This window comes from Symphalangus syndactylus, chromosome 13, assembly GCF_028878055.3.
Source record: "Symphalangus syndactylus isolate Jambi chromosome 13, NHGRI_mSymSyn1-v2.1_pri, whole genome shotgun sequence".
Taxonomy (NCBI): Eukaryota; Metazoa; Chordata; class Mammalia; order Primates; family Hylobatidae; genus Symphalangus; species Symphalangus syndactylus.
Window position 1 is genome coordinate 56787381 of NC_072435.2, and position 15465 is coordinate 56802845.

Here is a 15465-nt window from a genome sequence, read left to right on the forward strand (position 1 = left end):
ATGGAGCCTTTGGGGACCTCTGATTTCACATCCGTCTTGGCCCTAAATGGCCTTCTCAAACCTTCCCCCCCTCTCTCCTGGTTCCTGCCTCATTGGACTCAACCTCTTGGTGGGCAGCTCTCCAGAGGGCACCCCCAGCCTAAGAAGCAGGACTCCTCCCAAGTCCCCAGCCTCACGAGGATAGTGGGTAACAGGGTGGGCTCAGGGGGTCCTGGGAGATCTCCAGAGGCCTCTGGAGTGTTCACCAATGTCCTCTAACAGGTCTTGCTCGGCACAGGGGGTTCCTCTTAGAGACGTGACAGGGCACTTGGACTGTGGCAAATGAAAGAAGCGGAGGGGCAGGAACAGGGACACCATGCGAAGAAGACAGGCCTTAGCCTTGTGCCGCCCCTATGAGGTCCCCTAAGCAGCCCTCCCTCTCCCACCTTTTCCCAATCCTCGCTCCCCGGCCCTCCCCAGCACAGCCGGCTCCAGGAGGGATCAATTCGTGGGCCCGGGAGGAGGCCAGGCGAGCGCCCGCTGCCTGGAGCGCTGGGCTGGAGCGCGGGGAGCGCGGCGGGGGGCGCGGGCGGGGCGGGGCTAGTGCGTAGAGCTGTCCAGCACCCCGAGGCGGGGCGTGCGCCCCCGGCCCGCCCCAGCCGCCTCCGCCCGCCCAGCCAGCGCCACTGCGGCTCGGCGGGCGCGTCACGTGGCTGGCGCAGCGCGGCCTCCAGGCTCCGGGCGCGGGCGAGGGGCCGGGCGGGAGGACTGACAGACCCACGGACGCTCCACCGGCGGCACCCGGCCGGGCGGGCTGGGCGCAGCGCGGGGCGGCCCGGGGACGCCGGGGCCGGGCGGGCTGCGCGTTGCGGGGCATGGGCGCGCCGGGGGTCCCCGGGCCCAGGCCGGCCGCGGCGGGGCTCCCGGGGCGCGGGGGCAGCGGCGGGCGGGGGTCTTCCCTGGCGGCCGCCGCTGAGCCCCCGCGGGGCCCGTGACGCCGCGGCCGATGTGGCCCCGCGCGCGCTACGGGCCTGCACCGCCACCGCACAAAGACGCCTTGGGAGCCGCCGCCTGCACCCGGACCGCAGCAGCCACGCCAGCCGGAGCCCGAGCCCTAGCCCGAGCCCGAGCCCGAGCCCGAGCCGCAACCAGAGCCAGAGCCGCAGCCGGAACCGGAGCCGGAGCCTGGGGGCAGGAGGCGGCGCCCGCGGGCGGCCGGGCCTGGCATGGAGAAGCGCGCGGCCGCGGGGCTGGAGGGCGCGCCGGGCGCCCGGGCGCAGCTGGCCGTCGTCTGTCTGGGTGAGTGGGCCGAGCGGGCCGGGCAGGTCCGGGTCCCCCGCGTGGCAGTCCGCGCCGCGCCCTGACCGACCCCCTCTCCGGCCGTGGCATCCCGAGGCCCCGCACCGCAGTGGCTCCCGCGCGGAGGCCCAGAGAGCGGCCAGCACCGCTTGCCCGCCTGGCCCCGGGCCTGGGAGGGCGACTCTGGTGGCGCAGCCCCGGGTCCCTCCCCGCTCGGAGTAGCGCCCGGAGCCCGGGCTGAGCGCTGGCAGGCGGCCCTTCGTGCAGGCGGCAGCATTCAACCCCGCCCGCCCGCGCTGAGCCTGGAGGCGAGGGGGCCCCGGGAGCTGGGGACAAAGGCCAGGCCGGCTGTCCCCTGAAGAAGAAACTGTTTCCGGCCCGGAGTTGGGGTGGGGGCTGGTGTAAGCCGCAGATGGGGACTCGGGGTGCGGGGCAGGGCTGGAGGAGGGTGCCAGTGTGGAGGCGGCTTCCAGGGGACTCCTGTTTTCCCTTTGTGTCTCTCAGCCCCCAGGCAGGCCTGTTCAGTTTAGGAGGGTGCTTGGGTTGGGCCAGGGACCGGTCAAGGCCAGGCATGGGGTGGGAGGGGCTCCCCCCCTGTCCGGGAGTTTTTCTGTCCAGCTTTCCAGCGCTCCGTGTAGGCGAGAGGAGAAGGAGTTAAATCCCCAACCCACATGGCTCCTTTATTTACTGTGATGAAGGAGGGAGGCCATTATAAGAACTGGGGGTCATTAGGGGACACCCTGTGATGTCACCAGTGAGGGCTCTGTAACCTGACAGATTTGCTGAAGCCACTGAAATGACAAAGTAATCACCCCCAGGCCTCAGGGAGCTCCGAGGCTCGGGCAGGCCCGTGCCCCAGCTCTGTGAGCCTGGCTTAATGGGAATGTGCCATTGGGGAGCATTGAGGATGTAACCCCAGCGTGCCCACCCCAACCTCGGTGTGGGGTCATGTGTGCTGGGCTCTGAGCTGCTGGGTGCTGGCATCCCTGGTGAGCAGAGCAGAGCAGAGGGACAGGCGCTCCGTGCTCAGGAGCTTTGGCCTGGCTCTGTCCAGGGGGCTTGGGTGTCCTGGGTGGGGGCAGCGGTTCCTGCTTCCTGGCCAGGCGGGATCTGACCCGCATCCTGAACCCCAAGAAGTCGGGCTTCCCCCCACCCCCCCGACTCTGGGCCCGTAACCCCCGGGGGCCAGAGCAGAAGGTGAAAGTAAGGGCCAAACCCCATGGAGGTGGGCACTTGAGGGATGGCTGGGGAGTTTTGCTTTCCTTCTCAAGGTCAGCGTGGCACAGGGAAAGAGAATGGTTCCGTCACCAGCTGCGTGCCCTGTAAATGAGGATTATCAGAACTGCCTCCCCTCCTGCCCCTGCTGCTGCTGGGCAAGCAAAGCCCCTTGGAGGGGGACGCCCTTCAAAGTTGTAGCAGCAGGCCAGGGCACAGTGGCAGGTGCCTGTAATCCCAGCACTTTGGGAGACCAAGGCAAGAGAATTGCTTGAGGCCAGGAGTTTGAGACCAGCCTGAGCAACACAGTGAGACCTCATCTCTACAAAAATAAAAAATAACAAAATAACCAGGCATAGTGGTGCACACCTGTAGTTCCAGCTACTTGGGAGGCTCAGGTGGGAGGATTGCTTGAGCCCAGGAGTTTGAAGCTGCAGTGAGCTATGCACTCCAGCCTGGATAACAGAACATGGAGGCAAGGAGGTGAGGGTGAGGTGGTAGGGGCCCTTTTGATGGGCAGTCTTGGGCTGCGCTCTGGGCCTTGCCCTGTAAGAGGAAGGGGACCAGCGGGCCAGCCTTGGGTTTAGCTGTGGTGTCCCTCATGGGCTGCTGCTGGTCCCCAGCAGGTATGTGGGACCCCTGACCCTTTCTTTGTATCTCCCACAGTGAACATCTTTCTCACCGGGAGACTCAGCAGTGCAGTTCCTGCCTTAGGTAAGTAAGCACTTTCTCTCCTTGTTCCACTCCTTTGGTCCCTTTTGGGTGAGTGGTCCCTGAGGACAGGCCTTCAGGGTCCTGGCACTACCCCGAGTTCCTGTGTGCATCTTTTCTACATCACAAAGGAGCTGTTTGGCTTTGGACAGGCTTCAACTTGTCTGAGCCTCAGCTTCCTCATCTGTAAAGTGGGTGAAATAACAAGGTCTACTCAAAACCTGGCTCTTAGTATTCCATGAGCCAGTGAGGCAAGCTCTTAGTGCGGTGCCTGGCACGTGGTGGCTTTATACCACCAGCAAGCTGCCGAGGGTCCCGTGGAATTGACATCTTGTGCCTCACGCAGGCCGTGGGCTTCCTAGGATTTAATTTATAGGGGTATGGCTGAGGGATGACACAGAGAGGCCCATGCCAGGGAAAGAAGGCTTTATTAATTTTCTTGAAAGGAGGGGACATGCCACACCATGCAGGGCCACCTGGGAATTACTAGATTTGGACAAGCAGGAGTGGGGTGGAAGAAAGGTGTAAGTTAGAAGCTGCAACACAGCTTCCACGGGAAAGTCACGACATCCAGGTGCTGTGGCTCACGCCTGTGATCCCAGCACTTTGGGAGGTGAGCAGAGGTGGGCAGATTGAGTGAGCTTAGGAGTTCGAGACTAGCCTGGCTATCATGGCGAAACCCCACCTCTACTAAAAGGTAGCTATAATCCCATCTACTCGGGACACTGAGGCAGGAGAATCGCTTGAACCTGGGAGGCAGAGGTTGCAGTGAGCTGAGATCACACCACTGTACTCCAGCCTCCAGCCTGGGCAACAGAGCAAGACTCTGTCTCTTAAAAAAAAAAAAAAAGAAAGTCAAAGCACGGCAGAGTAAACAGTTTAGGATTGGCTGGATTGAGTCATTCTGCTGGGCTTGGGCTATGGGGGTGCCCACTGGTTGCCTGGTAGCGGGTCTGGGGGTGCTTCAGGGCAGGGAAGATATTGGCTTGGTGTGGGAGGTTAGATAAGAAGGTGGGTGGAGGGTGTGGCCTTGCATCAGCGACACGTGAAAGGTGAGTTTCAGGCAGCTGGCTTTCAAGAGAGAGGTAAACATTTTGGCCAAAAGTACATACAGAATCCAAGAGGACACTGAGCACGCTGCCCCCGCCTCTACCTGTTGGCATGGGTCTGTCCAGCCGCTGGCTGTCTTTAAGCTCCAGCCTAGTCCCCAGCACAGCAAAGACCATCAAGAGCTGGAGGGGCGGCCAAGCCCATCCATCCTCTACTACTGGAGGTAAGGGGCTGCTGAGGTTGGCAAGTGGATAAGCCCAGGCCCCTCGGGGCCCTCAGTGCCACCTGGAGAGTCTGAGAGGGGACTGAGGGAGCCTGTTCTATCATTGATAAGCCCCCATAGACCTCTGCATCTCTTGCTAATTCTGCCTATATAATGCCATTTCCAACAACCCATAAAAAGGTATTAAAGTAAGCATAAGTATTTCCATAAAAATGTTAAGTCTGGTTGGGTGTGGTGGCTCATGCCTGTAATACCAGCACTTTGAGAGACTGAGGCAAGAGAATACTTGAGCCCTGGAGTTTGAGACCAGCCTGAGCAAAATAGTGAAACTCCATCTCTACAAAAAAAATCTGAAAATTAGCTGGGCACGGTGGCATGTGCCTGTAGTCTTAGCTACTCGGGAGACTGAGGCAGGATGATTGCTTGAGCCCAGGAGTTTGAGATTGTAGTGGGCTATGATGGCTCCACTGTGCTCCAGCCTGGGTGACAGAGCGAGACCCTGTCCGTAAAACAAAAACCAAAACCTGAGGTCAAGGTGCAGCCAGGGAGAACAATGGGGGCCTCTGACTTGTTCGTTGCCTGCTGCTCTGCTCGGTGGGGCAGGAGGTGCCTGGGTTTCTAGTTCTGTGCAGGGCCCAGCTTGCTGGAGAAAGGACCCAGAGCCGTCAGGCAGCGGGACCCCTGCTGTGATCGAGGGGGAGGCCCAGGGTGCACAGAAGCTGTGCTCACTGGCTCCTCTGGCAGGCTTGGGCCTCTTTCCCTCTCTCTCTGCCCTGAGCTGTGCTCTCAGGAGCCCAGCCTCCTCTGATGCTTCGGGCTGGCCCAGGGCGGGGCCTTGCTCAGCGCTGACCTAGCCCCAGCCCTGTCTGCTGTCCTGGTCCACACAACTGATGGTGGCCCAGTTTCCCATCCCAATTTCCAGGAAAAGGCTGACTGGCCCAGCCTGGGTCAGATGTCTGTGGCCATGGTAGAGTCAGGGGAAGGGGGAATGAGGGTGTCACAGCTTATGAATGTGAGCCCCAGGACACCCTCCTGCTGGTGGGTGTGTTACCCCAAACGTGCATATACTCCACTTTTAGAAAAGTGCTTCCCCGGGGACTAGGGCCACTCATGGAGCTTGGGCGAGGAGGACACTCTCCAGGTCCTTGCGTTTGGTTGTCCTTAGCTGTCAAGACCTCAGGCCCCAGCAGGGTCCACGTTGCCAAACTCCAGGGGCTGCTGTTCACCCCGGTGCCCTCTGATGGGAGCTGCATGCCCAGTGCGCAACGCCATGGGTGGTGGTCTGGGACCCTAGCTGTCCTAGAGCCCACTTCTGACACCTCCAGCATTACTGACCACCTGCAGGTGGCCCAAGGTACCCACCTCCCACCACGGCTCCATGATTCTGCATTTCTAGGGCTTTCCCTGGGATTCCTGCTGTGTGGGACCCTGGATTGGGAAACATTCCCCCGGCCCCTTCTCCACCCTCACTAGGCTCAGTTGCTCCAGAGGGTCTGGCAGGGCTGCCTAGGGACCTCACAGGTTTTTACCCCTCAGCAAACCCCATCCTAAGCCCAGCTATGTTGGGCCCTGACTGGTCAGAACACCTCCTGCATCCCCCCCGGCCTCTGGGCTCAGCCCTGAAGCTACTGTGGCCCCAGCGGGGAGGGCCTGGACAGGGACTTCATGCAGTTTGCAGGCAGCTGGCAGCTTCCCTGGCACGTCTGGGGTGGGACTCCCAGCTCCCCGTCGTCGGATTACACCAGGCAGGTTGGCGGGGGTATTGATCAACTTTGGAAATTGGATCTGCAAATTGTGCTTCCTCAGGCCTTACAGTGTCCTCTCAGGAATATTCGATGACTCTGTGGACCAGGAAAGGACACTGGCCCGAAAGTGCCCGGTCATTCCTTCCCACTTGTGTGGGCCACCGTGGCTCCGAGGGCCCAGGCCATCTTCTGCCTGAGAGAAGGCAGGTCACCTCCAGCTAAAGCTCAGACAGACCTCTGGACAGCCCCCAACACCTCCGAACCCCTCCCTCTTCCCCATTATCCCGCAAATCATGCAGTCCTCCCATCTCCCCTCACTGCCTGCCTGCTGCTACACAGCCTGTCATGAACCTCACCTCCACGGGGCATTCCTGGAAATCCCCCTCCTCATTGGCAACCCCGACCCCGTCCCCCACCACATGCACGTCTGCTTCAGGTCAAGCAGGGTTCTTGCCTAGGCTGGGCATGGTGGGGTACACCTGTAGTCTCAGCACTTTGGGAGGCTGAGGTGGGAGGATCACTTGAGCCTGGAAGTTGAGGCTGCAGTGAGCTGTGATCGCACCACTGCACTCCAGCCTGGGAGACAGAGCAAGATCTTGTCTCAGAAAAAAAAAAAAAAAAAAAAAGGAATCCCTGCCTAGAACTTGCAGCTCCCTGCACAGAGCCCAGCCTCCCTCCTGCCTCACATCCCCTCTGCATGAGGCTGGGCTGCTGCTGCACCCACCATGGTCTCTGCCAACCCTCTTTGGAGAAAAGCAAACAGTTTAACCAAGTTTCCCTGATGTGGAAATTTCCAGGGGGCCCCCAGGGGCGAGGCTGTTGGGAGGCACCCATTGTCAGGGTTTTGCTGAGAGGCAGAGCAGCTGGCAGTTGTCCCTTCCTCTGCTCCTCATGCGGCTGGTGGCCTCCCAACCCCTGATGAAGGGGTCAGACATAGGTCTACGAGGGAGAAGGGTTCTGGCTGAGGTAAGTGGGAAGAGAGAAAGGTGGCAGGTGACACCTGGCTTTTCCCAGAAAGCGTGGGTGAGACACCTGGCCCCCAAGGGCCCCAAGGAGAGGGGCAGGTCTGTGTCTGTCCCCTAGGGGAAGCCTCTGGGGCTGGGTAGGAATGGACAGCGCCTTGCCCTGCCCCCGGCCCTGTCCTCTAGGACAGGGGACCTCACAGGTTTTTACCCCTCAGCAAAAAGGTGAACATGGGAGGTTCCCAGCCACGCTGACTCAGAGGCTGACACTTTGGCTTAGCATGTGCTTTAGAGATGAATGTGAGGGACGATACCACCCCAGCCTCACTGGGCCTTCCCTTCCGTGGAACCTCCTCTTCGGCCCCCTCCAATGGGAAAGATCTCTTCTTTTGGATTTCCTTCTTCTTCTTTTTTTTTTTTTTGGAGAAAAAGTCTTGCTCTGTCACCCAGGCTGGAGTGCAGTGGTGTGATCTTGGTTCACCACAACATCCACCTCCTGGGTTCAAGCGATTCTCCTGCCTCAGCCTCCCGAATAGCTGGGATCACAGTCGCCCAGTACCACGCCTGGCTAATTTTTGAACTTTTAGTAGAGAAGGGGTTTTGCCACGTTGGTCAGGCTGATCTCAAACTCCTGACCTCAAATGATCCCCCCACCTTGGCCTCCCAAAGTGCTGGGACTACAGGCATGAGCCACTGCACCCAGCCTCTTTTGGATTTCTTAACCCTACACCTCCCAAGGAATCCCAGTTCAGGACCTCAGGGCTCTGTGAGGTCCTCATGGTCAGTGGCCTCACCTGGCAGAGGGAACCAGGCTGGGGCCGGGGCCACTTTGCATGTTTGGGTGCCTGCACCCTGAGACTCCTCTCTGATAGTTTATCTCCTGGCCTTCCGGGCTGGAAGCAGGGTGTACAGTGCCCTGTTTCTGGGGCAGGATCAGAGGCTCATTGTGGGGGCTGCTTCCCAGGGCCATACATGAGTTCCAGGTGGAGAGGTGCTGGCTTGCACCTCACTGACCCGGGACTGTCGAGGGTCTGATGGTGACGCGGTGGTGGCCAGCTTTGCTTTAGGACCAAGAGTTCTGTTCTTATCCTTGATGCTCTCACGAACTGTCCATGGGGGTTACCAGCTCCCTATTAGTCACAGTCCCGGCTCACCTGGGCCTTCATGGTCCCAGTAGGCCCCCAGTAGGCCCCCTTCGGCTCTCAGCTCATGGCTCCAGCTGCCCAGCAGGTCCTCAGATGGACCCGTCCACTCAGGGACCCACATCTGTGGAGCACCTGCCATGCGTTAGGCACCGTGCAGGGTCCCGGGACACGGCACGGCCCTGCCTGCCTGTGTGACGTTCATCCATCAGTCCCAACAACAAAAGGGAAATGCTCTGTGGCCGAGGCTGGGGGGAGGGATGGAGGGCTGGAGCTCTGCGGGGGGCAGCCTGGAGGGCTTCCCTGGGAAGGGACCACTGAGTTGGGGGTGGAAGCTGAGGAGTCCGTGAACAAGATAAGAAGGTGGGGATAGCACCCACTAGGGACCACCAGGGCTTCCAGAACAAAGTTCCCTCCAATGTGAGAGATCGGAGCGGTCTGGGGGGCTAGGGTTTACGGGAGGGATGAGGCAGAGTGTGGGGCAGGGAGGGGGTTGGGGCTGCTGCAGTGAATTGTGGTTTTGTCCTAACAGCATGGGAGGCAGCCAGAGGGCTCTCCTTCCTTTCCTGCAGCTGGGTGCCAGAGTCTTGCTGAGAACCAGAGAGAACTCAGCTTGCAAGGTCACGGTGCCAGGGGCCAGCCATGGGAGAGTGAGGAGAGAGTGTCACTGGGCTCGGGAAAAGGGTCATCCCTCGCCTCAGTTTTTCCATCTGCAAATGGGCCCTGCCTTCATCTCAGGCTGTTATGAGAATCAGATGGACCAGCACGGGGAAGGGTCAGGGTGCTGTGGGGTGGGAGGTGTGGTCAAATGCAGGGGCCAGTCACCTGGTCCTGGGAGGGCCAGGGCACAGCGGGGCAGGGCAGGCTCACCACGCCGTCCTGGGAGGGCCAGGGCACAGTGGGGCAGGGCAGGCTCACCACGCTGCCCTGGATGGTTTAGAAGCAGAGCATGGAGAATGGATGGATTAAAGTGAGGCCCATGGGGCTGGGAATGGAGGGCTCCTCCTTTGAGCTTGCGGGCATGATGCTTTGCTCAACCTGAGCGGTATACAGTTGACACTCCACGAGTGCATGCTGGCTCAGTGCTGCAGTGAGAAGCTGAGGCCCCCAGAGGACTACGGTGATTCCTGACTTTGCCCCTCCCTAGCTGTGTGGCCCCGGGCAAGTCGCTGACCCTCTCTGAGCCTGTTTCCTCACCTGGTTCCGAGATCTACCTTTGGTGGCTTTCCACTTGTACTCAGGATAAAACCCAAATTCTGCACGGGGTGTGATCAGATCCAGGTGGCGTTTCCAGCCACAGCTGGACTTTGCCACCTCTTTTCAGGTCTGTTGTAGGATATTCATTCTACTGAGGGGTTCTGCGTAAAGTCCATCTGCTCCCACCCCCAGCCTATGAGTTCCATAGAGCAGGCCTTATTCCTGCCTTACTCAGTGTGCCTACCATGCATGCTTGGTACGTAGTAGGTGCTCAGTAAATACTTGTTGAGTGAGCAAAGCCTCAGGGAAGGCAGGCAGGGGGCCATCACAGGATGGGCTATGCCGGCTGGGCAGGCCTAGGGGTTGTTGGTGGGTTTTCTCCCAGCTGTGCCAGAGATGCGGGGGACAGGACCTAGGCTGTAGCCCACTGTGTAGGGTTGGGGGCTACAGCTGTCCCAAGTCTAGGGGGCCCTCCTTGGCCTCCCATACACACCGCCTCCATGAAGTCACAAATTATGGCCTTGGCCATGGCCACCCTTGGCTGGACTCTATCCCACCATGGGGGAGACCTGTGCTGAAGCCCCCTTCCCCCCACTGCAACCCGCTTCCCCACCAAAGATGGGCTGGCCTTTCTCGGCCTCCTCTCCTGACAGCGGCCTGCAGTGGGAAGCTGGAGCAGCACACGGAGCGGCGTGGGGTCATCTACAGCCCGGCCTGGCCCCTCAACTACCCGCCAGGCACCAACTGCAGCTGGTACATCCAGGGCGACCGTGGTGACATGATTACCATCAGGTAGGGGCGCCCGGGGGTGTCGGAAGGAATCAACGTGGGCCCACGTGCATGGGGTGGGTGAGAATGTGTGTGTGTGAGCAGGTGTGGAGGGCACATGCCTGAGGGTGTACATGTGTGTGAACAGGTGTGGGATCATGTGCATGTGTGTGAGCATATGAGTGAGGTGTGTGTGAGCGCTCATGTGTGAGCAGGTGTGAACAGGTGTGTGTGTGTGTGAACATTTGTGAGTAGGTGTGTGTGCATGCAGATGTATGCATGTGTGAGGCAGGCGTGTGTAGGTATTTGAGCAGGTGTGTGGTGTGTGCATGCATGTGAGCACATGTAAGTAGGTGTGAGTGCGTGTGTGTGCATGTATGTGAACACATGTGCTTGTGTACATGGAAAAACCCATGTCAGAGGAGACATAAAGGACACATGTGAGAGACTGCATGTGTGAGCACATGTACGTGCACGAGCCATGCCTGCAAAGGCGCAGAGAGCGTGTATGTGTGCATGCATGTAAGATAATAGGTGTAACCATGCGTGAGCCGTAAGCGTGTATGTGCACATGTGAATGCATGCATGCAAGTGTGTCCAGTGCTCTGGGTCTCCACGGGCCTCTTTGGCGAGGTGTCCAAGCTGGACCTCTTCCTGGTTTGAGCCTCGTTCATGGGGTGTGGGGGGTGTCAGTCACTCAGCACTGCCAGGAAGTCAGGGCCAGCGCACAGGCCACTGCAAACACAGCCTGGGACTGGTGGGCATGGTCTGATGTCTCTGAGGTGGCAGAGGTGTCCTCTCTGTCCTGCAGGGGTGGCTGGGGGCCAGGCTGGCACTGAGCCCAGAGCATGGTTTCTGGAGGGGCCTTGGGGAGGGGAGTGAATCAGGCAAAGCCCGGGTGCTCGAGCTGCAGGGACATGCAGAGGGAAAGGGGGCCAGGCAGTGAGCGGTGGTCCTGGCCAGGGGTGGTCACAGGGACATTTGGCTGGGGAGTCACTATAGGTTCCATCTGCCATAGTTTTCCTAAATGCCAGAGCCCAAAAGGCGCAATCCCTGACTTACTCCATAGCTGCAATGCATGAGGATGTGATGGGCATGGGCAGGGTCTGTCCTAGTCTCTGTGCCTCAGTTTCCCCAAGGGCCAGGTGGTTCAGGGCCAGTGTATCTCCGGAGATGACAAGCTGTCAACTTGCTGCAGCCTTGGCCAGCCCCATGGGCAAAGTCTCACCCTCACTTCCCATGCCTGGGACTTCGTGCTGGGCCCATCCCAGTAGTCCCAAGGTGGAGGGTTCTGGGCCCTTGGGCCTCTGCCTTTTCGGGGAGGGTGTCGGGGTGGGGGGCTCTTGACTTCCTGCTCCACTTCGGCTTCGGGCTGAGGGTGCCGTGTGCACTGGTGGAGGGAAGGGGAGCCGCAGCAGAGCTGGAAATGACCTGCATGGACGTCGCAATTCTTCATGGAGCCTCCCGTGCACACCTGGATGGGGACAGTGTGGGGACAGAGTGGCTGGGAGTGGAGGAACCAGGCAGTCTGGAACATGAGGAGTGGGGGCGGCCGGCCGGGACAGGGCTGGCTGTCCTGGCTGTGGCTCCAGCCTGACCACTCCCTGCTAGTCCTCGGCCATGGAGGTCCCACCTACCCCGCCTCATGTCTGGGTCTTCTCTGCCCCCGCCCACAGCTTCCGCAACTTTGATGTGGAGGAGTCCCACCAGTGCTCCCTGGACTGGCTCCTGCTGGGCCCAGCAGCCCCGCCCCGCCAGGAGGCCTTCCGCCTCTGTGGCTCCGCCATCCCACCTGCCTTCATCTCTGCCCGAGACCATGTCTGGATTTTCTTCCACTCAGACGCCTCCAGCTCCGGCCAGGCCCAAGGCTTCCGTCTGTCTTACATCCGAGGTGATGGCGGCCGCAGGGCAGGAGCACAGCGTGCATGCCCACAGGCTCCCAGCCCACAGGGGCAGCACCCTCCACAGGGCCCCGGCTCCCTGTGGGATGTCCCCTGACTGCCCTGTCAATCTCAGGATAGTGGCAGGACTGGGCATGTGGATGCCTTGGACCTCTCAAGGTCACTGGCCCCACTTCCCAGTCTTGGCTAGTTGTGGGAACTCACTCCTAACCCCAGGCTCAGGTCAGGGACTGAGCCCACCCTGGTGTTGGAGGGGTCTCTGCTTCCACAGTGATGGGGAACCACCTGCCCGCTTTTGGTCCCAGGCCCCCTGGCCGAAGGGAGGCTCTTCTGTCTCCTGACTGTCCCCTGCTACGTCTCCACCCCACAGGGAAGCTGGGCCAGGCATCCTGCCAGGCAGATGAGTTCCGCTGTGACAACGGCAAGTGCCTGCCCGGCCCATGGCAGTGCAACACGGTGGACGAGTGTGGAGACGGCTCTGATGAGGGCAACTGCTCAGCGCCCGCCTCCGAGCCTCCGGGCAGCCTGTGCCCCGGGGGGACCTTCCCATGCAGCGGGGCTCGCTCCACGCGCTGCCTGCCTGTGGAGCGGCGCTGTGACGGCTTGCAGGACTGTGGCGATGGCTCAGATGAGGCGGGCTGCCCTGACCTGGCCTGCGGCCGGCGGCTGGGCAGCTTCTATGGCTCCTTTGCCTCCCCAGACCTGTTCGGCGCCGCCCGCGGGCCCTCAGACCTTCACTGCACGTGGCTGGTGGACACACAGGACTCCCGGCGGGTGCTGCTGCAGCTGGAACTGCGGCTGGGCTACGATGACTACGTGCAGGTATACGAGGGCCTGGGCGAGCGCGGGGACCGCCTGCTGCAGACGCTGTCCTACCGCAGCAACCACCGGCCCGTGAGCCTGGAGGCCGCCCAGGGCCGCCTCACCGTGGCCTACCACGCGCGCGCCCGCAGCGCCGGCCACGGCTTCAATGCCACCTACCAGGTGAAGGGCTATTGCCTCCCCTGGGAGCAGCCGTGCGGGAGCAGTAGTGACAGTGACGGGGGCAGCCCGGGCGACCAGGGCTGCTTCTCGGAGCCACAGCGCTGCGATGGCTGGTGGCATTGTGCCAGCGGCCGAGACGAGCAGGGCTGCCCTGCCTGCCCGCCCGACCAGTACCCCTGCGAGGGTGGCAGTGGTCTGTGCTACACGCCTGCGGACCGCTGCAACAACCAGAAAAGCTGTCCCGACGGTGCCGATGAGAAGAACTGCTTCTCTTGCCAGCCCGGCACCTTCCACTGCGGTACCAACCTGTGCATCTTCGAGACGTGGCGCTGTGACGGCCAGGAAGACTGCCAGGACGGCAGCGATGAGCACGGGTGCCTGGCCGCCGTGCCCCGCAAGGTCATCACGGCAGCGCTCATCGGCAGCCTGGTGTGCGGCCTGCTGCTGGTCATCGCGCTGGGCTGCGCCTTCAAGCTCTACTCACTGCGCACGCAGGAGTACAGGTGGGCGCTGTGCCCGCAGCCAGGGGACCGGGCTTCTTCATCGCCCAGGCTTGCTGTCCCCGCAGCTGTGGGTTTGCAATCGGGGGCCTGGACTAGCTACATGGAGGCTGCCCTGGTGCACACTGGGGTCCCTACATCTTGGGACGTCTGGGTGGAGGGTAGTCCCGGAATCCTGTTGCTGCTGCAGGTCCCAGGCAGCCCAGCCATGTCGCCCTCCGCCCACTGCTTCTAGGGCCTTCGAGACCCAGATGACGCGCCTGGAGGCTGAGTTCGTGCGGCGGGAGGCACCCCCATCCTATGGTCAGCTCATCGCCCAGGGCCTCATTCCACCCGTGGAGGACTTTCCTGTCTACAGTGCGTCCCAGGTGAGCCCCCGGAGGGTGTGAGGCCCCTCCGGGGCCACTTGGGACAGTGTGTGGAGGAGGCTGGTCCAGGGGTCACAGGAGCGGGAGGCAAGGCCTGGGCAGGGTGACCTGGGGGCCCATGGCCAGGTGGGAGGGTGGACAAGGTGGTCTCTCGGGTCTCAGATCCCTTGGGGGTGTGCTGACTCCTGCCCTTGAGCAGCCTGGCTGCCCCCTCAGCCGCATCCCCCCACCCACCCCCGCTCCACCCCACAGGCCTCTGTGCTGCAGAATCTTCGCACAGCCATGCGGAGACAGATGCGTCGGCATGCCTCCCGGCGGGGGCCCTCCCGCCGCCGCCTCGGCCGCCTCTGGAACCGGCTCTTTCACCGGCCGCGGGCGCCCCGAGGCCAGATCCCACTGCTGACCGCAGCACGCCCCTCACAGACCGTGCTGGGCGATGGGTTCCTCCAGCCTGCTCCAGGGGCTGCCCCTGACCCCCCAGCACCGCTCATGGACACAGGCAGCACCAGGGCGGCCGGAGACGGGCCCCCCAGTGCACCCGGCCGTGCACCGGAGGTGGGACCTTCAGGGCCACCCTTGCCCTCGGGCCTGCGAGACCCAGAGTGCAGGCCCGTGGACAAGGACAGAAAGGTCTGCAGGGAGCCACTGGCAGACGGCCCAGCTCCTGCGGATGCACCTCGGGAGCCCTGCTCAGCCCAGGACCCGCACCCCCAGGCCTCCACTGCCAGCAGCACCCTGGGCCCCCACTCGCCAGAGCCACTGGGGGTCTGCAGGAGCCCCCCGCCCCCCTGCTCCCCAATGCTGGAGGCCAGCGATGATGAAGCCCTGTTGGTCTGTTGACCGCTGGGCTCGCTGGTGACCGCCACAGCCCCGCTTTGTAACCAGGGAATACACAGTCATTTCTACCCTGCCTCTGCGTCCTTTCTTATGGAGAGGCCCTCCGGGGACCCCAGCGGAGGGGCTGGGCCCTCAGCCAGCTGGCTGCACTGGTGGGCATGGTGGGCGGGAGCTCTGGGACTGAACAGCGGGGGAGAAGGATGGAGTGGTGAGCCCATCTGCAGGGTCCCAGTGTACACAAGCACCCTGGGGTCTCACTTCTGTCCCCCGACTCCATTCTGGGAACCCATTTCCAGAGAAGCAGGGGACCAGAGCCTTTTTGCTTCATCTGCCCTGCAGTGGCACCAGCCGCCCCTAGAGCTGGGAGTTGTCATGAGGATGGGGCCGGGCCATGGGGATGCTGGGTCTCATCCGTGGTGACTGTTCTGTCCACGCCTCACCCTCTTCCTGTCCAGCAAGGCCCCCGGAGGACCTGGGTTGGGCAGCTCCTGCCAAACCCTCATGCCCCTGGCCAGGCAGGCGCCCTTTGCCCTCCCTGAGGGTCCAATCTCCTGGGCACTGTGGCAGGGCTGGGGTGTGTGCCT

The 15465-nt window shown here is 61.8% G+C and overlaps 1 protein-coding gene across 3 annotated transcripts; it reads left to right on the forward strand.

Annotated features, from left to right (window-relative positions):
• The first annotated feature begins 734 nt into the window (after positions 1–734).
• LRP3 (LDL receptor related protein 3) lies at positions 735–14949 on the forward strand. Of its 3 annotated transcripts, none has more exons than XM_055236185.2 (7): positions 735–1278; positions 3160–3207; positions 10177–10315; positions 11968–12182; positions 12563–13679; positions 13912–14044; positions 14297–14949. In XM_055236185.2, exons 1-7 carry the CDS (start codon positions 1206–1208, stop codon positions 14882–14884), a joined length of 2313 nt encoding a protein of 770 aa, XP_055092160.1. In that variant the 5' UTR covers positions 735–1205; the 3' UTR covers positions 14885–14949. The 3 variants fall into 3 exon arrangements, with proteins under 3 accessions (XP_055092160.1, XP_055092159.1, XP_063470129.1); XM_055236184.2 differs by having other exon boundaries at positions 842–1278; positions 10142–10315; XM_063614059.1 differs by lacking the exon at positions 10177–10315 and having other exon boundaries at positions 842–1278.
• The last annotated feature ends 516 nt before the right edge of the window (positions 14950–15465 follow it).